This window comes from Anolis sagrei, chromosome 4, assembly GCF_037176765.1.
Source record: "Anolis sagrei isolate rAnoSag1 chromosome 4, rAnoSag1.mat, whole genome shotgun sequence".
In the NCBI taxonomy this organism is placed as follows: Eukaryota; Metazoa; Chordata; class Lepidosauria; order Squamata; family Dactyloidae; genus Anolis; species Anolis sagrei.
In genome coordinates this window covers 130,979,387-131,002,822 of record NC_090024.1, presented here as the reverse complement: position 1 = coordinate 131,002,822, position 23,436 = coordinate 130,979,387, and the positions used below count along the sequence as shown (strand labels likewise).

Here is a 23,436-nt window from a genome sequence, read left to right as displayed (position 1 = left end):
ATTCAAGTGTGGCCACACAGGGATAAACAGCCAAGACAGACCAGTGTCTTCAAAGAAGGCTGTCTGTGTCACTTGGATCTTTCAGTCACCTTATATACATGTCTTTTCGCTGTGTCATGAGCACACACCTCTCTTATCGGATCAACCTTTCAAAAACACGTTTTCTCATATTTTGTCACTTCAGTGCCTCTAAACTGATAACCTTCTACGAACTACGTAAACATACATATTATTGTTTCAGATAAGCATTTTGGGTGTCAACCCACCCTGGGCATACTTGACAATAGAGCATCTTGTGTCTTTCAGATACTTTATCTCCTCTTGGCCTTCGGTCTTCCGTAGGCCAGAGGAGAGGGACAAACCCCTCTTTAGATTTGCATTTCAGCATTTCAACATTTCTAAGTTCTGTTAACCCTTTCAGTATCAGATCATGGGATCTTAGGACGGTGTAGAAGGGATCTTTATGGCTTTAATATGTAGTCAACTTCTACCACCCCTCCAAATTATGGAGAGTTTGAAACCTTGTTCATTATATTGTGACATTTTGATTGGTTTTAATGGAGTGATACTGACAGAATGTGAATTTTGCAAATAAACAGAAAGACATTAAAAAAGAACTTTACCAGGAAAAGAAGAGAGTGGCATCCTAGGGTAAGTAAGGAAACCAATGCAAACCATCACAGCATCAAAGATGGCTGACTTCTGCTCCCCTTCTGTCTCTGTGATAACATCCCATTGGCCAGTGGCAGAGAAGTCAGGACACTTCCTAATATTGATCACTTTAGTCTGAAACATTTACATAAAATAATCATGATTAACAATCTGGAAAGGAGTATGCTCAGCTGGATAAAGAAATATGGTTTCCTTCAATCATTAACATCTTTCCCAACTAGAAATATGCATGACCATCCGAGTAGGCAAGCCATTCTCAGTTGTATTCCTGGAATTGTTTCTCTCTCTGGAGTGCAATAATACAGGGTCTCTATACCAGTATTTCTCAACCTGGGGGTCGGAGCGGGGGGGGGGGGGGAGCAGGAATGCTCAGCACATGGCAACATGGTGTGCATGGGTGGCTGAGGGAGAGCTTGCGAGGCGGGAGGGAGACTCGCACCAGTGAGCCCCTTCCAGGCATGGGGATGTGGCCCAATTCTATCATTGGTGGGGTTCAGAATGCTCTTTGATTGCAGGTGAACTATAAATCTCAGCAACTACAACTCCCAAATGTCAAGGTCCATTTCCCCCAAATTCTACCAGTGTTCACATTTGGGCATATCGAGTATTCATGCGAAGTTTGGTCCAGATCTGTCATTGCTTGAGTCCACAGTACTCTCTGGATGTAGGTGAACTACAACTCCAAAACTCAAGGTCAAAGCCCACCAAACCCTTCCAGTATTTTCTGTTGATCATCGGAGTCCTGTGTGCCATGTTTGGTTTGATTCCATCATTTGTGGAGTTTAGAATGCCCTTTGATTGTAGATGAACTATAAATCCCAGCAATCACAACTCCCAAATGACAAAATCAATCCTTCTCTCCACTCCTCCAGTATTCAAATTTGGGCATATCGGGTTTTTGTGTCAAATTTGGTCCAGTGAATGAATACATAACCTGAATACCAGATATTTACATTACAATTCATAACAGTAGCAAACTCACAGTTATGAAGTAGCAACAAAAATAATTTTATGGTTGGGGTCACCACAACATAAAGAAATGTACTAAGGGGTCGCGGCATTAGGAAGGTTGAGAGAAACTGCTCTAGACAGAAATATATCAAGCTTACTTTGAACTGAATGTGTCTCCGTAGATCAAAATGCTTTGTATACATCTCCAGGTATTCCAGAAGCCTGGCATTGGGCAAAAAGACTGGAAAATCTTCTGGGTATGGGAAGTCTGAAAAGACTGACATCTCTTTACAGGAGTTACTGATCAATGATTTGTAGATGCTGGGCCTTCCTTCTTCAACATTTTCCTATACATACAATAGCACAATTAAGTTTATCATGGTTTATAGTAGTGTCTTTTAAAGTGATTATGTTGTCGACCCCCCCCCCCCAAAACCAGGTCAAAATATTAAATTAATAAACTTGGCACAGCAGCGGAGAGTTCTGCAGGTAGCAGAAGCCCGGAGTTCCATGAATTGGCTCTGTGTATAGTCCATATTAGTTTTGAATAATGCAAGTTTCCATACCATTATCAAAGGCAACATCTATAGCATCTAAAATACACAGATTTAATTATATAGCATAAAATACAAAAAGGTTAGGAAATATATTGTATCAGATGCCCCAACTTACCTTGAATTGCCAAATTCCCCCGATGTCATCACTTCTCTCAAAGCAGGTAGGCTCCAGTCCTTCATCCAAGCAGCATTTGAGGGAAACTAATCCACTTATACCTGCTCCGACAATAGCTACTTTTTTGGGCATGATGTCTTGAAATACAGAAAAAGAAAAATACACCCTCAGAATATTCAACCCTTTACGTGAGCTGACCAGATCTTTTTATACATATATTAAAGGAGAGTAAGTGTAAGCGATTCTGAAATGTCTGCCTTCCACATCCCAAGTAGGAGGGAAGCTCTTTAAGAAACTCTAAACCTGATCAGAAAAGAAACGCCCAACCACATGCACACCATTCTTTGATCAAAGGGGTTAGACCCCCCACCTGAGAGTCTGTGGGATATGTTTATTGAGTATACACAAGTCTTAAATACCTTTCAGCAAACTGGAACACAACTACGTATGCTTTACCTTGGCCACTGCATACCTTACCCAATACTTTGCTTATCTAGGTTCTTCAGGCAGAGTCCATTAAAAGGAAAAAATACACAAAAATGGTTGAAGATATGCAACATGCAGATAGCTTAGGTCGCATAAGCTATTCAACCACATTTTTAAATCTCGATTTCTGGAGTATACACCCACTCACAGGGCATTTTGTAAAAAGCGTAGGTTTCTCTGGAGGTCTTCATCATGGATAATTTGGCTTTTACATCTTTTGGTATTCAATATATGCGCCAATATATGAAAGTCAGCAAAGTTATTAAAAAAATGATATTTATTTATTTCATTTATTTACCCTGTTTATACCCCGCCTTTTTCTACCCCAAAAGGGACTCAAGGCAGCTTACATATGGCAATTATTCAATGCCTTAAACACACATATTCTGAAACCAAGAGGGAGAGAGAGAGAGAGCGTGAGGGGGGAGACAGAAAGAACGAAAGGAGCTCTGCATTAAAAGAGCCAAGACTGATTCCACTGAGAGAGAGGCCTCCTCCGGGGGCTGGATAAATGCCCTCAGCGAGCCACATCTGGCCCCCGAACCGTAGTTTGAGGACCCCTGCACTACACCATTGCTGCTAGCCTGTTGTGACATTCAGTATAGTTAGTCTGGGCTATTTTCTTGCAACCACAAATGAGGTGCTCTACTATCCTGAATAGGGACAAGACAGCAAAATAAATGCCACAGGGCTATTAACCCTTTCCAATGCTATCTAAAGATAGTGCTCTCACTCTCTCTGTCCACTCCCCCCTCTCTCTATATATATGGCTGGAGTTACATTTAGATATGTATCTGTCCCAACTTACAAAAAAATTCAACTTAAGAACAAACCTAAAGAACCTATCTTGTTCATAACTGCCTGTATCTCCATTCTGTCTTACCTGTGCTGACTTAATTATATCTTCTTGCAATAAAATGTAAAATGAGTACCCTACAAAACAGATACCAGAGTGCCTACAAATATTCTCTGGGAAAACATTTTTGAAATTTTCATCACCTGCCCTACTTTTTCTCTGTGAGTTTCCTAGAAGTTTTTCAATATGGCTGTGAAGACATGTAACCTAAAACAGGTAGGGAAGGTAAAGAAGAAGGTGAATATTCCTTGAAGTTATGGACAGAATTGCTTTGGGCTCTCTGGTCTCAGCTACAGTTGGTCCTCCACATTTTCAGGGGATCAGGCAGATGACCCTTCATGAAAGTAAAACAAATTAATAAATTTCTCGAAGCCTTCCTAGGGGCAATGAGATAGGCCACTACCACCACTGCTGTGGACCCCAGGGAGCTTGCTCACCACTGCCTTGTTCTCCTCCCACTCCTCCTGCCGATCTTCATGATCACATCTTCCCTTACAAACCAGTGCGAACCCTGAGATCATCTGGAGAAGCTCTGCTCTCTCTTCCATCACCATCCCAAGCGGTTGGTGGGGACAAGGGAGAGGGCCTTCTCGGTGGTGGCCCCCCAGCTCTGGAACCCCCTCCCTAAGAGATCAGACAAGCATTCACTCTGGCCTCCTTTCAGAAGGAATTGAAAACCTGGATATTCAGTTATGCCTTTGATTAGGCAGTTCACCATAAATCCATCCTGTCTCTATTTTAAGTTTAAGTTTTGCACTTTATTTCAGCCCTTTTATTGGTTTTCTCAACACTTTTGCCAACAGTTGTCTCTAGCCCCTGTTCACTCAATCTCAAACTTTCCTTTGGCTCCTTTAGGATTTATTTGCACTCATTGAGCCTGAGCTCAATTATGACTTTTATCTCAGTCTATTGATTGATTATGTTGTTTATGGCTGTTTATGGCTGTGCTATGGTTTATTATTTTTATTGAGTGTTTTTAACTGTGTCTTTGTTTTTATCTGTAATTGTTGGGCTTGCCCCTTGTAAGCCTCTCCGAATCTCCTTGGGGAGATGGTGGCAGGGTATAAAAATAGTTATTATATTTTTATCTGCTCTCCCTGCCTGACTCTCCCATGGTCGAGTGTATATGGAAGCACCAGCCACAGTGGTGAGAAGGAGTCTGGAAGTTGAACTTTTTTTGGGGAGGGGGGGATTATAAGTAAATAGATATGTTGCATATACAGACATATATCAGAGTATCTTTGCACACCACCTTTATATTGCACATTTTTTGAGAATGAAAATAATCTTTTCCATTTCTGAATATATATGCAAAAGCTAATAACAATAGAGGTCTGACTGCAACCATGGAATAAATTATTCCACATATAAACTGATTATTATAGGAGGAGCCATGCATAACTTTTGCAATCTGATTTCAAACCATTATTCTTACATTAGTTGGTGGAGATCAGGAATATAGTAGCCAAGACAACAATGATACCACTGATTTTAAGGAGGAAAAACTGGTTATAGCTTGGAGAGTTGCCCACAACTCGGGTTTTGGTAGGCTTGATGATCCGCTCCTTCTGGGTGAATATGGCATCCCTGGCTCCGGCCCATTTCCCAGGTCCCATCAGTCGATACTGGAATGGGCTACAGGGTCCAAAGAAGATTCTCATGGCCAGCTGGGGATCCCGCAGTAACAATGGGAATACCTTTGGCTTTGATCCTAATTCAACAGCAAGCTCATCCAGATACTCAATGAAATCTGTTTGGATTGATTGATTGCGGCTGGTGCCAAACCTTTAGAAATTGAGAAAACAAAGATAAAAATTGCAACTCTATCTGAGGGAGTGAAGCCAGTACATAGTGCTACTCTAGATTAATAATGTAATGAAGAGAGCTGGGATGGAGTAGTGGATTGAGTGCTGGGCTATAACTCTGAGAGATCAGGGTTTGAATGCCTGCTTATTCACAGAACTCTATGCAGTGGCCTCTAAACATATTATCTCAGCTTCAGAGGAAGGCAATGACAAACCCCTTGCAAGAAAAGCCTTGGATACCTTCACTTCTGTGTTGCAATCAACTGGAAATGACTTGAAGGCACGCCACCATCACTACAATTTAGTAAAACAGATAATCATGTTTACTCTGAGAACAAGCTTAAAATTTTAAGACACACAGTGTACTGCAGGGCTAATAAAATGTGATAGAGCTTTGAGAGTACTTTTCCTGAATATAGTAAATCTCTTGACGGGGTTATTTTTGGGTTTTGTTTTTAAAAATTGAGATCAAGAAGCTTTTAATAATCACACAAATCTTGCACTGTGGGTTTTGTTGGCAGAAATATAAGATGGTGTGAGAAATGTGGGTTTGGACTATATCAGTGTGTGTTAAGCTGATAATGTGACTTTTTATTGGAGAAGTAACATTTTATAGGTTTTATAGCAGAAAGACACAAATGGTAATTATGTTTGATAAAGTTATTTTATTTAGTTTCTGTATCAACAGTGTTAAGAAAACTGGTGGTCAGGCATGTAGCCGGGGGGGGGGGGGGGGGCTTGAGGGGCTTCACCCCCCCCTCCCCAATTCTCAGGGTGGTCTGCGAGAAGGCCTTACTGGTACATTATTTAAACTGTTATGTTTATTTATATTATGATCTGATCACCATACTCAATATATCCCATATGCATGGGGGTATTGGGGTAACGATACAAAAGGTTTGCTAGGGTAGACCCTCTTTTACTCAGACTGCCCCCCCCCCCCAAATCAAACTCAGTTCCCCCCGAAACAAAATCCTGGCTACGGGCCTGATGTGAGGGATGGCTTAGGGAGCTGAGAAAGTTTTGCTTAGAGAAAAGAAGTCTAAAAGGGGACATGAAAGTCATTTTTAAATACTTGAAAGGATGTCACAATGAGAAGGAGGCAGGCTTGTTTTCTGCTACTCCAGAGACTAGGACATGGAGCAATGGATTCAAATTGCAGGAAAAGAAATTCATTAGGAAGAACTTCCTGATGGTAAGAGCTGTGGAATATGCTGTTTCAAAGTGTGACAGAATCCCTTTCTCTGGAGGTTTTCAAGCAGAGCCTGGATGACCGTCTGTGGGAAATGCTTGTATTGTGTTGTTTTTTCCTACAGGCCAAAGGATTGGACTACATGGTACTTGTAGTCTCCTCCAACTCTATGATTCTATGGTATCGTCTTTTTCTTTAGTGTGCTTGATATTACTACAACACCTTCCCCTTCTTCCTTTTTTATTTTATTTTATTTTGGCTAGCTAGCAATGCTGCCTTGCCCTTCTCAACCCATTCCTGCATTAGGGATGGGCACCGACTGATATTGGATGACAGAATAAAGATTAAATGTTGAACTTTAAGAGTATTCATTAGATTAACCCTGTTATGTCTTGTAATTGTTCCTACCAGCCAACACAAGATACATTAAGCTTCACTAGAGGCAAATAAATACCTGTTTTTACACACTAGGCTATAGTTTTCATGGTCAAACCACTGGTTCATCTTTTTTTCTATCATCCATTGCAAAAGGAACCATGGGACTGAATTCTGAATCATATTCCTGAAGCGTGTGTGAAAGACGGTGTCCCAGGGATAGCCATTGTCATCCACTTGGCTCATCACCCAGGAGTCATTTCTGGTGCTGATGAAGACCTGCAGGGCAACAAGACAGATTTATAAAGAAAGGATGGCCTTGGCCACCCTTCAAATCAATGCCTTGAATCCATTTTACCCATACTTACATCATATAGTGTTGTAGTAGAGTCTGCTGGCAACGCTACAACTGATAGTAGGAGTGGTAGAGGAGGGGAACGAGGTGCCCAGGTGTTAGATGAGGAGAAGCAAAGGAAGAGAATCTGGAAGATATTTATGTCACCCACAGACGAAGAATCCTTTGAAGGTTTCTCTGAGAGTGAAATGAGATAAATGAAGGCACTGGAGTGATAGAACTTTGCAGTAGGCAAAGTGTTGGTTTCATGCCTTGGCTCTTGTCGCTGCCGCTTCTCTTGTTTCACTTGGGTCCTGGATCTGCAGGTTGCTGCTTTCTTCATGTACCAACCAGATTGGCTTCTCGTAACTGTGGATTTCCCCTCTCCTTGACTTCGGACTGTTTCTAACAATGACACTGCCTCTTGGACTTTGGAACCTTTAACTGGGATTTATTCAACTTTGGACTGCTTCTGGATTACGGCTTCTTTTCACAGCTTTTTGTTTGCTTATTATCTTTGAACTGTGTGATTTTGGTGTGTTTTGGAGAAACTCTTATTTAATCTGGATTATTTGCCAGTTTAATCCGGATTATTTTCCAAGTTTGTTTTTTTAAGATGCAAATTGCTGCAAACTTTAAGTTCTGACCAGAGGCACTGAATCAAGTGTCTCTGAGTCCTGTTTACTTTGCTTTAATAAACTATTGTTTTGGATATACTCCTGTGTCTGGCTCTTTAAGGCATCTGGGTTCCGACAGATTGCCTACTACCAGCAACCACCAGGAATGGCAAATTTGTAAGGGCTGGCCACTCAGGTGGCTCATCTTCAGGCTCAGTTGGCACAAATGCAGGGAGGGAAGCCCCTGCAACGCAACCCAAGTGTCATGTTGCCGGAGCGTTTTGATGGGACCAAAGAATTGTTACATGTGTTTTTTATGCAAGTAGAACTTTATTTTGGACAAATTGCTGCAACTGAGCTGCCTAATGACACAGCCAAGGTGTCGTTTATGTTAAGTTTACTCACTGGAGCTGCAACTAAATGGGCTGTGTCAATTGTTACAGGGAACAGTCCAATTAGAAACAATTTGAATGCATTTAAGGAGGCACTAACTAATTCCTTTGGGGATCCACTGAGAGAGGAGAATGCAGGTTGGGCCTTACATCGCCTACATCAAGGAAAGAGCACTGTGTTGGAGTATCTAACTAAGTTCAATCTCCTCAAACATCAGTTTGACTGGGGAGAAAAACCGTTTATGCTCCTGTTTACAGCTGGCTTGTCGGATCAACTTCAGGACGAATTGGCTCATTTGGAGACACCTGACTCTTGGGATGACCTGGTGAAAAAGGTGCTGCGCATTGATGCGCATTTGGAGTTCCGGAGAAAAGGACGTCTCAGCAGAGGCTTGATTCTACCTTCCCTTGCCAGCTCCGCAGTAGAAGTAAAGGGGAGGAGGAGCCCATGCAGCTGGGCGTTTACCGGAAGTTATCAGAAGCAGAGAAGGAGCGGAGACGACAACTTAATTTGTGCCTATATTATGGTGGTGGGGGGCATTTTGCTAGAAATTGTACCATCAAGTCATCCAAGGTGCAGGGAAAAGGTCAGCCCTAGTACACCCTTGGTCCAGTGCACTAGGACCAATGGTTCAATGGCCCAGAAATAAGGAGCATGTTTTTGTACAGATTAATCTTTTGTTGGGGAATGGTGGAAAGATAACTACATGGGCACCGGTAGACTCGGGAGCTACGGGGTCGTACATTGATGAAAAATTTGTTAAAGACCATGATATACCAGTGGTTAAAAAGAAGAATGCAGTTTGGGTGGAGGGAGCAGATGGTAAACTTGTGGGTACAGGTTCCATAACTCATGAAACCTTGGGGGTGGCATGGGAATTACAGGGAATTGTGGAAGATTTCACTTGGGATGTAACCATGCTACCTAGATATACCGTACTTCTAGGAATGAGTTGGCTATCCAAGGTTAATCCATCTATTGACTGGGGAAATAAGACCATTAAGTTGGAGAAGCATCAATGCTTAACTGTTTCTAGTCAGGATCCAGACTTGGTTGGAGTACCATCTTGTTATTTTGATTTTAGGGACGTGTTCTGTAAAAAAAGAGGCTGATAAATTGCCTCCTCATAGGCCTTATGACTGTGCAATCAAGCTGGAGGAAGGCGCTAGGTTACCTGCGGGGCGTTTGTATGCATTATCAGTTCCTGAAAGACCAGCGCTAAGAGAGTTTTTAGATGAAAACCTGGAGAAAAATTTTATAAGACCTTCAAGTTCACCTACAGCTGCGCCAGTATTTTTTGTGTCTAAGAAAACTGGGGATCTTAGGTTGGTTTGCGACTACAGAGTACTTAATAAGTTCACTGTTAGATATCGTTACCCCTTACCTCTAATACCAGAATTATTATCCAGAGTGCAAGGAGCGTCTATATTTTCAAAGTTAGATCTGCGCGGAGCTTATAATTTAGTGCGAATTAAGGAGGGGGATGAATGGAAAACTGCGTTTAACACTTGCTTTGGGGCTTACGAGGAAAGAGGTTCTGACAGCGGGTCCCAAACTGTTTAGGGCTTTATAGGTAAGAACCTGTACCTTGAATTATTATTATATATTTTATAGAAATATGTTTTAATATTATATTTTATAGAAATACATTTAAATATGTGTAGTTATGGAAATTCTACAAAGCTTATGTGTTTTAACTATGCTGTAACCCATCTCGAGCCACAAAGGGAGGCAAGTAAGAAATAGAATTATTATTATTATCATAATCATCATTTGTCTTTAATTTCTCCATAAGTATCAGAGGGGCAGGTCATCAGCAGCTTGCCCTCTGTTAACTGATCATGAGTTTCCCATTAAAATAAGTGAATTAGCAGAATGTGATGTTTCCCATTGAAAGAAGTGGTTTAAAGACCATTCATATTCCATTTCATGAGATATACTGCATTTCCCTATTGTTTTTACTCTAATATCAGCTAACTGCCCTGTGGATACACCAGAACTAATTGAAACTGAAGTAAATTCCAACAAATACAGCAAAGAGGGCAAGCACTTTAAGCACATATGTAGAGAAACTTGAAGTGTCTTCTACAACTCGGGTTCTTGTGGGCTTCAAGGTTCGCTCCCACTGGGTCAGGATAGCATTTCTGGCCCCTTCCCACTTCCCTGGCCCAGTTAAACGGTATTGGTAGGCAGAGCATGGCCCAAAGAATATCTTTGTGGCTATTTTTGGATCTTTGAGAAGCAGAGCTGGCACACTAGGTTTTACACCAATGAAGGAGGCCAGTTGATCCATGTAGACAATCCAATCTGTCTTCAGAACCTCGTCAAACGACAAGCCAAACCTTAATGATAATGAAAAATTATTATTATTATTATTATTTATTATTACTTGCACTTATTTACCGCCACTCTCAGCCCGGGGGCGACTCGTGGCGGTGAACAACAACATGGAAAAGACAATTTACAATCATCAGAACAATACATAACATGCTACTACTAATTAACATATACTTATACTAAAAATCCGCTTCGTCGTATCATGGGTCATAGTCAGTCTCATAGTCGTGATCCATTCCGGTCGTCATTGCCAAAGATATAGTACTCAATTGAAGGCCAGCTCGAAGAGCCACGTTTTCAGGCTCCTGCGAAAGGCCATAAGGGAGGGCGCCTGTCTAACTTCGGCAGGGAGGGCGTTCCACAGCCGGGGGGCCACCACCGAGAAGGCCCGCTCTCTCGTCCCCGCCAGGCGTGCCTGTGAGGCAGACGGGACCGAGAGAAGGGCCTCCCCGGATGATCTCAAGGTCCTCGTGGGCTCGTAGGCCAAGATGCGGTCTGCAAGGTATTTTGGGCCGGAACCGTTTAGGGCTTTGTAGGATAATACCAGCACCTTAAATTGGGCCCGGTAGCAGATCGGCAGCCAGTGGAGCTGGGACAGTAGGGGCGTTGTGTGCTCCCTACGCCCTGCTCCTGTTAACAACATGGCTGCCGCGCGCTGGACTAGCTGGAGCTTCCGGGCCGTTTTCAAGGGCAGCCCCACGTAGAGAGCGTTGCAGTAGTCGAGGCGGGATGTGACCAAAGCGTGTACCACCGTGGCCAAGTCAGACTTCCCAAGATACGGGCGCAGCTGGCGCACGAGCCTAAGCTGTGCAAATGCTCCCCTGGTCACCGCTGAAACCTGGGGATCCAGGCTCAGCGACGAATCCAGGGTCACACCCAAGCTGCGAACCTGAGCCTTCAAGGGGAGTGCGACCCCGTCCAGCACAGGCTGTAACCCTATACCCTGTTCGGCCTTGCGACTGACCAGGAGTACCTCTGTCTTGTCTGGATTTAATTTCAGTTTGTTCGCCCTCATCCAGACCATTACAGCGGCCAGGCACCGGTTCAGGACTTCGACGGCCTCCTTAGTAGCAGGTGGGAAGGAGTGACAGAGTTGGACATCATCTGCGTACAGGTGACACCGCACCCCGAAACTCCGGATGATCTCACCCAGCGGCTTCATGTAGATGTTAAACAGCATGGGGGACAGGATGGAGCCCTGAGGAACCCCACAGGTCAAAGGCTGTGGTGTTGAACAGGAGTCCCCCAATAACACCTTCTGGGTACGGCCCTCCAGAAATGACCGGAGCCACTGCAAAGCAGTGCCCCCGAGACCCATCTCTGCAAGGCGCCCCAGAAGAATACCGTGGTCGACGGTATCGAAGGCCGCTGAGAGGTCCAGGAGCACCAACAGGGACACACTCCCCCTGTCTAGCTCCCGGCGCAGATCATCCACTAAGGCGACCAAGACCGTCTCGGTACCATGTCCCGGTCTGAAACCAGACTGTGCCGGATCTAGATAATCCGTGTCTCTCAAGAATACCTGGAGTTGTGAGGCCACCACGCTTTCCATGACTTTGCCCAAGTAGGGGAGATTGGAAACAGGCCGAAAGTTTTCGAATTTGGTGGGGTCCAGTGATGGCTTCTTCAACAGCGGCTTTATAATAGCCTGTTTTAGGCTCGCTGGAATCTTGCCTTCCCGAAGGGAGGCATTCACCACCACCGTGAAATTTCACCACCACCATGAAATGAACAAAGAGGAAAGAGAAGAAACAAATATGTCTAATAAGTAGGTAAAACAGAAGGGATGGCACTGAATGCTCTTTCCCTTATTCCCCCATATACACTTCCTAATGGTTAGAGCTGTTGGGATTAAGCTACCTCAGAATGTAGTGGACTCTCCATCTATGAAGGGCCCAGCCTGGGAATGCGCGGCCCTGCCGTCTCCACTCTGGACCAATCCTGACATAGATCCTACCCAGTCTCTTTCTCTGGCCATGAAACACGAAACAAAATGAGACTATTTTCTAAATATCTTCATAACACTGAAGGCATAGAGTCAAAGTTGTATGGTCTCTTTATTATCAGCTGACAACCGTAACCTAATTACTGAGGATTTGTCTTGGTTTTATAAAGACTTACCACTTTTTCTTGTTTTTCTTAATTTCATTGACCTCCTTCACCATTATGTTCACTGGAGGCAATTTGCATAAGCCTAGAAGACAGGAGAAATGTTTCAGGGAATCACAACATGAAAAATGACAACCAAGTCAAACCCACGCACAAAGAACAAACAACTTTTAGAAGATGTCTTCAAACAGAAGAACAGTTTGTTCATCTATAAATAAGGCTCAGTGGCTGTTTGCAGTGGTATTTTAAGTGTGAAAAAAAATCTTAATTGTCAACCCAAATTGCACAAGATCCCCAATGATGCAGCAGGGAGCACAGTAAAGTTCAATCAGTTTTTTAGATATGCTGTGATAAGTGTGACGGCGAGAGTGGCGCCATCTATGTGTAGAACTGTTAGTTGCAAGATTTAAACTGTTGTATCATGCTTAATCCTGCCTTTTTACCCTGCTTATGTATAGTTGGATTGATTGGTTATTTATAGCTGTCAATCAGTGTTGTTTGCACCAGTTGAATTGCTTTCTCAAGCTCAATTGTTTGGCTCCACCTCTTCCTGGAGGAGGGGAGTGCTTCCCTTTTTCATTCTGCCATCAGAGTTTCTATCAGATGGACATGAGTAAGAGACGTGGCTCTAAAAGCCCCTGATTAAAATGACCTCTCAGCACCAATTCTAAGGTTTTTTACCCTTGGGACTCATGCTTTATGTCCAGATCATCCTGGACAACATTGAGGAGACCCAAGCGCCTTCAAACCGGTTCTTTTGGCACCAGAGGAAGGTCTTGTCCCTTCAACATAGGCCATTGGACTGGGGTTGTGTTTATTCCGATATTCACAGCCATTGAGGAAAGAGGAAACAGGAAAAGCTTCTCAGATGCAAACTCTTTGGACTTCAGAGATTGTAAAGTATATTTCCTTTATCCCTGTTGAAACATCAAGTTTATGCCTGAGAAAGATAACTCATTGTGAACAATAAATACCATTTTGAGTTATCTGTTGTGTTTTGGTCTTTGGGAGTTCCAGTTTCCTATAGGAGGGCAAGAAGCAATCCCCTGGGGAAAGATGCCACGTCCATGCCTCTTTTACTAAGAGCTATAGCCCCAGGCACAACGGCACACTAAGCTTTCAGGCCTCGAAGATTTGGATGTTACTCTGTTACTAGGAAGCATTAGCATACAATTTAAAGCAAATATGCAAACATTAAAACAGAATTAGATATAAACAATATTTTTTAAAAAAAATCAGTTATTGGCCATTAAAACATATTCAGAGTTAGAAACCACAGCACCCCCTGACTTGATTTGAAAAACCTTCATTTTTAAAGGCCTGTCTGAAGAAAAAGGTTTTAGCCTGCCAATAATTATCTTTATTATCAGCTGACAATCCACATTATTTGCTTTGAAGTGGATTATATGAGTCTATGCTGTCATATAATCCAGTTCAAATCAGATAATCTGAATTGTATATAGCAGTGCAGACGGAGCCTGAGAGGCTAGGCTGCCCCCCCCCCCCTTTCCAACTTTCTTTGCATTGGAAGATGAAGGCGTTCCTATTTAGCCAGGCATTTTACATATAACTGAGGGTTTATTTTAGGCTTTCTCATCTTGCATATGTTTTAAACACGTGTTATTTTTAATTTATCTTTTGTTTTTGGAATTTAATGTGAGCTTTTAATTATTTTGGAAGCCATCATAGGTCCCAGTCTGGGATAAAACCAGCAAAATAAATACATAAATAAAGCCTAAAAGTGGTGTCTTCACTTTCAGGTGTTCTTATAGTATCAGAATAGAGATGGGTATGATTTTTTTATGTAGACAACTGGCTAGTTTTAATTATAATAATACCACTTGATACTCTTAAGACCCAGAATCATGATTTCTATATGCAGTTATTATATTTATTATTTATTTATTTAAAACTTTTATATCCCGATCTTCTCACCTCCGTAGAGGGACTCAGATCGGCTTACAGACCGGCTTATATTCATTCTTAAGAGAACCTTTCTAAGGTAGCAATGTCAACTATAAGTCATGCCCACTAGTGTCACTTCCTAAATGTGCACTTAGACCTTTGGAGTGCTGTGTCCCATCTTACATACCATTAAAGACACGAGTGACCCAGCGTGCCTGGATTTCCACTGCTGGTATGACTGGTCCAAATGGTTTGAAGAACCCAATAAGGGCAAGTGTTGGTTTCTCCAGCTGAGGAGGGAAGATGTATTTGTACAATGAAGCATGCTTATTTTCAACTTTGATGACAGACTCATCAATGAAAGGAAATGAAGCCTTGTATCCAGTGGCAAAGACAACAACATCCACATCTTCTGCCTCGGGAGTATTTGCAAATATCACAGCATTTTCTTTAAACGTCTTCACTTCAGGTCTAATAGTGATCTTCCCAGTGAGGATGCAAGCAGGCAGCTCATCATTTAACACTGGCTCTCTCATCACAGATCTAAGAGGAAGGATTAAGACATTTAGATTACTTTATTCATTGCCAGGTACTTCAGTAAATACACAGAGGGCACTGCCACACTGCCCCTTTATCCTAGGATCTGATCCCAAATTATCTGTTTATCCCCGGCTATGTGGCAGTGGGGACTCATATATTCCAGTTTAAAGTAGATAATCTAGGATCAGATCCTGGGAGAAAAGGAAGTGTGGAAGGGCCCTGAGGCCCTTTCTACACTGCTATGTAAAATCCAGATTATCTGCTTTGAACTGCATTATATGGCAGTGTAAACTCATGAAATGCAGTTCAAAGCAGATAATGTGGATTATCTGCTTTGATAATCTGTATTATATGGCAGTCTAGAAGGGGCCTGAGAGTTGGATTTCCAAAAGCATAAATATTCCTTAGGCCAGCCCATCCTTTGTTTTATGCAAACACATTTTCCTTCAAAGTTTGTTGAACTGAATCTATGGTGAATGCTCAGATTCTACTAATTTTCAACTATAATTTACATACTTTCATCTTTTACAAGAATGTATTGTAAATTCTATGTTTCTACCTGTTGCTTTTACGCTTTGCTACTCTGCTGCTGGGTATGCATGCCCAGTGTGGAACATATCTCACCACGCTAAAACAGTGGATGTGGCTCTTAATGATACATGTTGCATTATCACGGGGTGTCTGTGCCCTACACCATTGGAAAAATTACACTGTTTAGCTGGTATTGCACCACCTGACATCCACTGGGAAGTATCAGCCAATAATGAAATGACCAAGGTAGTGACATCTCCGGCCCATCCTCTGTTCAGATATCAGTCAGCATGCCAATGCCTTAAATCAAGAAATAGTTTTCTAAGATCTACAGAGATACTTGCAGGAACACCTCAGCAAGCGAGAGTCCAAAAGTGGCAGGCAAAAACCCAGAACCTCAATCAGTGGCTGATACCAGATGAGAAACTCCCCCTCCCCCCGGGCACACCGAAGACTTGGAAGGCACTGAACAGACTGTGCTCTGGCACCATGAGATGCAGAGCCAACCTTAAGAAATGAGACCACAAAGTGGTGTCCATAACATGTGAGTGTGGAGAAGAGCAAACCACAGACCACCTATTACCTATTGCAATGCAGTCTGAGCCCTGCCACCTGCACAATGGAGGACCTTCTTTTAGCAACACCAGAGGCACACCAGAGGCAGCTACTGGTCAAAGAACATTTAATATAATGCCAAGTTTTTTTAAACTTTGTGTTTTTTAAGTACATTACAACTGTACCCTTGGTTTGCTCCTGTTACGATAAATAAATAACTTGTTTTTATGCAATAATTTATACTAAGTACCTATCTTCTGGAATGATTCCATAGTTGGCATGATCAAACCACTGGCTCGCTCGGTTTGCAACCAGCCATGCTGTGATACGCCCAGGAAGACTATTTCGGACTATGTTCATAAAACGAGTAAGGAACACCATGTCCCATGGGTAGCCATTGTCAAAAACACGGCTTAGTGTCCAAGCACCTGTACTTGTGCTAATCATCACCTTAAAAAAGGAAGACAATCAAACACAGCAACAACCTGTTAGGAATCATTCTATACAGTACTACATTAGTGATTTCATTAGTTATGAAAGCCAACTTTTAAAATAAGAAATTCAATTTTCTGCATGGAGATGATAGTCTACATATTGTCTCTCTCAATCTCTCTTTCAAAACATACAAACATAAGATACATATTCTGATCTATCCCAAAATTTAATTCAATGTGTGTACTTTTAGAATTTGGAACCAAAGTAACTAAATAATTTCCTAGCACTACAAATGCGTACTGGTATACTAACATGCATCTGAAAATCAGTAGCCCCTCAGCTGCAGTTCACTAAGTTCTGTCATCCCTGACCATTAGCCATGCTGGCTGGGGTTTATTTGGGCCCTGCAACATTTAGAGGGCCACAATTTCCCCACCAGTGACTTTCGGCCAGCCTTCCTTCACACCCTTTCTAAGGCACCATCTACACTGGCATATAAAATGCAGATTATCCCAAACGTCCTCTCCAACCCATTACAAATGAGGGTCTCTGGTATACAGAGATCCTCAGGGAAATGAAATGAGAAGAATGACGACTAAAGCACAGATGGCAGAAAACTATACTTTTATGTGACAAGACATGGTATAGAGGGCATATTTGCTCCAATAATGTGGCAATATGTGCAGCGAAAAAAGCTTTCTTCTTTGCACACTTTGCACCTGCAGATTCATATCTTGCTGTCAGGGGCGGCTGAAGCAATAGGCAAGATACGCATTTGTGTATAGCTTGAATCCCCAAGGGGCACTCTTGAGGCACCCCCGGGTGCACTCTTCCAAGGAAACAACAACGGGAAGGGAAGCGCTGCTTTGGCTCACTTTCTGCCTCCCTCCCTGCTGCCTTTCCTTCGGATCAAAGGCGTCCTCCTGCCCCACTCCCTCCACCTTTGATCTCCAGGGCCAGGTACGCCATTTTAGGTGAACAGCGGCTCAGCAAGTGAGGCTTCCTCCTTCTCTTCCTCCTCCTCTGCTTGGCTGCTTTGAAAGACAACAAGAGGCAGGCAATGAGGAGGAAGAGGAGGAGGAGGAGGAGGAGGAGGCGAAACGAGAGCAGAGAGATTTGGCCTGCAGACACAGCTCTGCTGGCTTCCTAGTGATCAAGATAAGTGGCTCATTTTCCTGAGTCAGAGGAGAAAGCAAGGCCCTGCCACAGCTCCTTGTAGGCATCTTTGCCACCTGCCCCCATCTGCACTGACTGCTTAATGCCATTGATGAAAGCCAGCTTCAAACTGCATGGCCACAGACAACAACAAACACGCGAAAGAAAGAAAGCCACCCAGTTTGTGTCATCACCATCCGGGCCTCAAAGTGGTTCCAGCACTGTATAGTCAAAGGCTTTTATGGCTGGAATCGCTAAGTTGTTGTGTGTTTTCTGGGCTGTGTGGCCATGTTCCAGAAGCAAACTCTCCTGATGTTTCGCCTGTATCTATGGCAGACATCCTCGGAGTTTGTAAGGTCAAACATCCGGATGTCTCCTGGACAATGTCCTTGCAGGCAGCCAATTCTCTCACACCAGAAGTGACTTGCAGTTTCTCAAGTCACTCCTGACATGAAAAAAATTATAGCAATTTCATTATCTACGCTTTCAAAAATAAAAAGAAATGGGAAACAGTCAGCTTTGGAATAACATGGGCTGAAAATATGTCTTGCCAAGGTTGCTATATGAACATAATGTTGTAAGGTAACTCTTTTATTCACCTCTACCTTTTATTTTTCAGTGATTGGTTGGGGGGGGGGGGGGGGGCAAAAAACTGTTTGCTTACTCTTGAAAATTACCTAGGGAAGGCCCTGCCTGCTGTTGAGAGTGGTGAAAGGTTTAACCCAGGTGGCCTCCCCTCTGAATCTATTGCTAGAATTTTCAGAAGTACTTTGAACATTACTCTGACTGGTCCTTTCAGATCAGTTGTAACTGGAAAAAAATTGAAATTATATTGGAAACAAGATGGGGGAAAATTAAATCAATTAATGAGCAAAGGTTGGATATTGTACAACAACCCTAATGCAACACAATTCAAGCACCCCTATTAGGTCTCTGTTTGGAAAGCATGCATAAACATACGTAAATAATAAGTTTAGCGAATTGAAGGGTGAAATTGAATTGGAAATCCTGTGATTGTCTCAGAAGTTCATTTGGTGGCTCTCCCAGAATTCTATAGACTGGAGGCTACACAGGGAGTTCATTTCTAGTTTCATTTCATCGATTTTTAACATAATTGTTTCAACTCTAAATTTGTTTCATTTCTAGTTCAGATAACATTCTGACATATGTTTGTGTTCACTTCTCCTAATACATGCGGTTGAGTAAGCACATTTCATCTGCAAACATTTTGACTTCAAGATTTTTACATATTATTGTTGTTTGCATTTTTTACTTTGCAAACAGCATTGCAAACATAACCAGAATGCAAATATTAGCGAATAGGTGCATTCTGGTCTATGTATAGTTTTGCCCTGAGAATTTGAGATGGTTGAGTAAAAATATGACCACATTTCTCACATTCCTCCTTTCCATTTCTCCCATTCTTTCTTTAAAGCAATGGTTCCCAACCTGTTTTCCATGGACCACCAGTGGTCCCCAAGATCTAAAATATGATCCATGGCCTCACCATTAATACACCATTGCAATGAGAGTGGCTGGTCTCATGAAACCCTATTGCAGTGCTGAGGCAACAGGGATGTCATGAGGAGAGAGGCTGACTACCCATGAAAGGCGTGACAACAAGCCTCCTGACTGCTGTTTCTCTTCTTCCTCCTTCCCCCTGAGCAGAGCCGTTCCATGTGGTGTCTGGAAGCAGGGGTGCCTTGGTGCCTTTTAGGCCTGTCCCTGGGGTTATTTGGGGCACTGATTCAGAAAATTGCATTGGATAGACCACATCAGCTCTAGATTATTAAGTATGGTTTTCTATGGGCGAGCAGATGGTAACTACTGGATGGCATATGTTCTGTATCAGAAACTAGAGCTGATGTGGTCTATCCAATGCAATTTTTCTGAATCAGCACCCCAAACCAAATCTAAATTTGACCAAAAACAGATTCATAAACCTTTTGGTACTAATGTTGAAGAGTGGTCCTTGGTCAAAAAGGTCCCTGGTCAAGTGGTCCCTGGTCAAAAAACAATTGGGAACCACTGCTAAAGGGATGCTGCCACGTCACATGTTTCTGGGAAAGGTGACTAAATTTAAGCTGCAATATTTCAAGTGAGAAGTAGAGAGTGCCTTGGACTGTGAGAAGATCCAACCAGTCCATACTTCAGGAAATAAAGCCCGACTGTTCACTGGAGGGAAGGAAATTAGAGGCAAAGATGAGAAGATAATGATGCTTAGAGAAGACAATGATGCTGGGGGAAATGGAAGGAAAAAGGAAGAGGGGCCAACCAAGGGCAAGATGGATGGATGGTTTCCTTGAAGTGACTGGCCTTGACTCTGAAGGAATAAACAACAATCTCAAGTGCCCTTCCTGGCCGCACTCAAGCTACTATCCCTAACTTTCTTCTTATGTCCAGTTAAAATAGTTAGAATGCATGAAAAGGGAAAGTATCTAAAGGCCTGTTCTTGCAGTGTCTTTTACATTCTAACAATGCCATTTCCACACTTGTGGATTTCTTCAAAGATTCTTGTTGCATTAATTGGCTTCCTGAAATATTAATTGCAGCTCACAGCAGAGGCAGTGTTTTCTAAACTGGCTTAGGCGCATTTTAATTTAAGTTGCATCAACATGACAATATGGTTTTCTCGTGGTTGTTTACATTAGTCAATATACCAGCAATCCACAATTAGTGAACACATATATTGTGTTTAAAATGAGAAATGTTACCTTTTTTGCTGTGTGTGTTGCTGCCACTGCAATATCAACTCCTGAATTCCCCATGCCAATCACAAGCACTCTTTTATCCCGGAATACTTCTGCATTTTTATAGTGCCGGCTATGAAGATACATGCCATTAAATTTTTCTATACCTGAGTGGAAGTAAGAACATGTCACAGTGAGCTTCCAGATGACATCTAAAAGAACAGTAGCCAAATTCTATACAGTACTTTACAGTACAGTACTTTCATTGGAAATTTCAGTCAATGAAGTGAGGTCTACTCCTAAGTGAATTTTAGTTTTAGTGATTTTCTAGTGTCTGTTTGGATCATGATGCCTACATCCTGAAGCTCAGCCTCAGGCCAGAATCTTTGGCAACCCCCCCCCCCATCTACTGCTAAGGTTAAGGGTTTAGGACAAGGGACTTCAAAGTATGGCCCGCGGGCCTGTGGAGGAGGAGTCCTCCCCCTCAGTGCCCTCTCAGGCCTCCCTCTCAGTGCTACTCCCCTCTCCTGGCTCACGCTATCCGTCAGGCCTGATGGGCAGTGTGAGCCAGGCAAGGGAGGCTGCCCCACGTGGCCTATCCTTGTGCGAAGCCCTGTGCCTGGTGAGGGGCTTTGCACAAGGACAGGCCCACAGGGGCTGCTCCCCTCGCCAGGCGCACGCTATCCGTCAGGCCCGATGGGCAGCATGAGCCAGGCAAGGGAGGCTGCCCTGCGCGGCCTATCCTTGCGCAAAGTCCTGTGCCTGGTGAAATTATCTCCACATCCCAGATTATATGGCAGTGGAGACTCAAATAATCAAGTTCAAAGCAAATAAACTGGTATCAGATCATGAGATCTAATGACAGTGTAGAAGGGATCTTTATGGCTTTAATATGGTCAGCTCTACCACCCCTCCAAATTCTGGAGAGTTTGAAAACTTGTTCATTATACTGTGACATTTTGATTGGTTTTAATGGAGTGATATTGTGAATTTTGCAAATAAACAGATGGACATAAAAAAGAACTTTACCAGGAAAAGAAGTGAGTGGCATCCTAGGGTTAGTAAGGAAACCAATGCAAACCATCACAGCATCAAAGATGGCTGACTTCTGCTCCCCTTCTGTCTCTGTGATAACATCCCATTGGCCAGTGGCAGAGAAGTCAGGACACTTGCTAATGTTGATTACTTTCGTCTGAAACATTTACATAAAATAATCATGACTAACAATCTGGAAAGGAGTATGCTCAGCTGGATAAAGAAATATGGCTTCCTTCAATAATTAACGTCTTTCCCAACTAGAAATATGCATGACCATCCGAGTAGGCAAGCCATTCTCAGTTGTATTCCTGGAATTGTTTCTCTCTCTGGAGTGCAATAATACATGGTCTCTATACCAGTATTTCTCAGCCTGGCGGTCGGGGAGGGGGGGGGGAGCAGGAATGCTCAGCATATGGCAACATGGTGTGCATGCGTGGCTGAGGGAGAGCTTGCGAGGCGGGAGGGAGACTTGCACCAGTGAGTCCTTCCAGGCATGGGGATGTGGCCCAATTCTATCATTGGTGGGGTTCAGAATGCTCTTTGATTGCAGGTGAACTATAGATCCCAGCAACTACAACTCCCAAATGTCAAGGTCTATTTCCCCCAAATTCCACCAGTGTTCACATTTGGGCATATCGAGTATTCATGCCAAGTTTGGTCCAGATCTGTCATTGTTTGAGTCCACAGTGCTCTCTGGATGTAGGTGAACTACAACTCCAAAACTCAAGGTCAAAGCCCACCAAACCCTTCCAATATTTTCTGTTGGTCATCAGAGTCCTGTGTACCATGTTTAGTTTGATTCCATCATTGGTGGAGTTCAGAATGCTCTTTGGTTGTAGATAAACTATAAATCCCAGCAACCACGACTCCCAAATGACAAAATAAATCCCTCACTCCACCCCAACAGTATTCAAATTTGGGCATATTGGTTTTTTGTGTCAAATTTGGTCCAGCGAATAAATACACAACCTGAATATCAGATATTTACATTACAATTCATAACAGTAGCAAACTTACAGTTATGAAGTAGCAACAAAAATAATTTTATGGCTGGTGGCCACCACAACATGAGGAAATTTACTAAGGGGTCACGGCATTAGGAAGGTTGAGAGAAACTGCTCTAGACAGAAATATATCAAGCTTACTTTGAACTGAATGTGTCTCCGTAGATCAAAATGCTTTGTATACATCTCCAGGTATTCCAGAAGCCTGGCATTGGGCAAAAAGACTGGAAAATCTTCTGGGTATGGGAAGTCTGAAAAGACTGACATCTCTTTACAGGAATTACTGATCAATGATTTGTAGATGCTGGGCCTTCCTTCTTCAACATTTTCCTATACATACAGTAGCACAATTAAGTTTATCATGGTTTATAGTAGTGTCCTTTAAAGTGATTATGTTGTCGACCCCCCCACCAGGTCAAAATATTAAATTAATAAACTTGGCACAGCAGCAGAGAGTTCTGCAGGTAGCAGAAGCCCGGAGTTCCATGAATTGGCTCTGCATATAGTCCATACTAGTTTTGAATAATGCAAGTTTCCATACCATTATCAAAGGCAACATCTATAGCATCTAAAATACACAGATTTAATTATATAGCATAAAATACAAAAAGGTTAGGAAACATATTGTATCAGATGCCCCAACTTACCTTGAATTGCCAAATTCCCCCGATGTCATCACTTCTCTCAAAGCAGGTAGGCTCCAGTCCTTCATCCAAGCAGCATTTGAGGGAAACTAATCCACTTATACCTGCTCCGACAATAGCTACTTTTTTGGGCATGATGT

At 42.7% G+C, this 23,436-nt stretch overlaps 3 protein-coding genes across 5 annotated transcripts in view; all 3 read right to left on the bottom strand.

Moving 5' to 3' along the window:
• LOC137096949 (flavin-containing monooxygenase 1-like) overlaps nucleotides 1-5,161 on the bottom strand; it is a 24,021-nt gene extending 18,860 nt beyond the window's left edge. For both annotated transcript variants that reach the window (XM_067467675.1, XM_067467674.1), the window contains exons 1-4: nucleotides 5,073-5,161; nucleotides 2,296-2,432; nucleotides 1,782-1,970; nucleotides 624-786 (exon numbers count right to left, since the gene is read on the bottom strand). In XM_067467675.1, coding sequence (XP_067323776.1) covers nucleotides 624-786; nucleotides 1,782-1,970; nucleotides 2,296-2,427 — 484 coding nt within the window. In that variant the 5' untranslated portion in view covers nucleotides 2,428-2,432; nucleotides 5,073-5,161. The remainder of the gene's footprint in view (nucleotides 1-623; nucleotides 787-1,781; nucleotides 1,971-2,295; nucleotides 2,433-5,072) is intronic.
• On the bottom strand, nucleotides 3,174-23,431 carry LOC137096947 (flavin-containing monooxygenase 1-like). Of its 2 annotated transcripts, XM_067467670.1 has the most exons (9): nucleotides 23,300-23,431; nucleotides 22,794-22,982; nucleotides 21,640-21,802; nucleotides 20,635-20,777; nucleotides 16,581-16,780; nucleotides 14,892-15,247; nucleotides 12,815-12,884; nucleotides 11,520-11,528; nucleotides 3,174-5,422 (listed from the first exon to the last, which is right to left on the bottom strand). In XM_067467670.1, exons 1-9 carry the CDS (start codon nucleotides 23,429-23,431, stop codon nucleotides 5,074-5,076), a joined length of 1,611 nt encoding a protein of 536 aa, XP_067323771.1. In that variant the 3' UTR covers nucleotides 3,174-5,073. The 2 variants fall into 2 exon arrangements, with proteins under 2 accessions (XP_067323771.1, XP_067323770.1); XM_067467669.1 differs by lacking the exons at nucleotides 3,174-5,422; nucleotides 11,520-11,528 and adding an exon at nucleotides 10,088-10,695 and having other exon boundaries at nucleotides 12,812-12,884.
• Nucleotides 23,346-23,436, bottom strand: part of LOC132774327 (dimethylaniline monooxygenase [N-oxide-forming] 2-like) — a 34,576-nt gene continuing 34,485 nt past the window's right edge. Inside the window, exon 10 of the mRNA XM_067467668.1 lies at nucleotides 23,346-23,436. The gene's annotated coding sequence lies outside the window, so the exon portion shown is untranslated.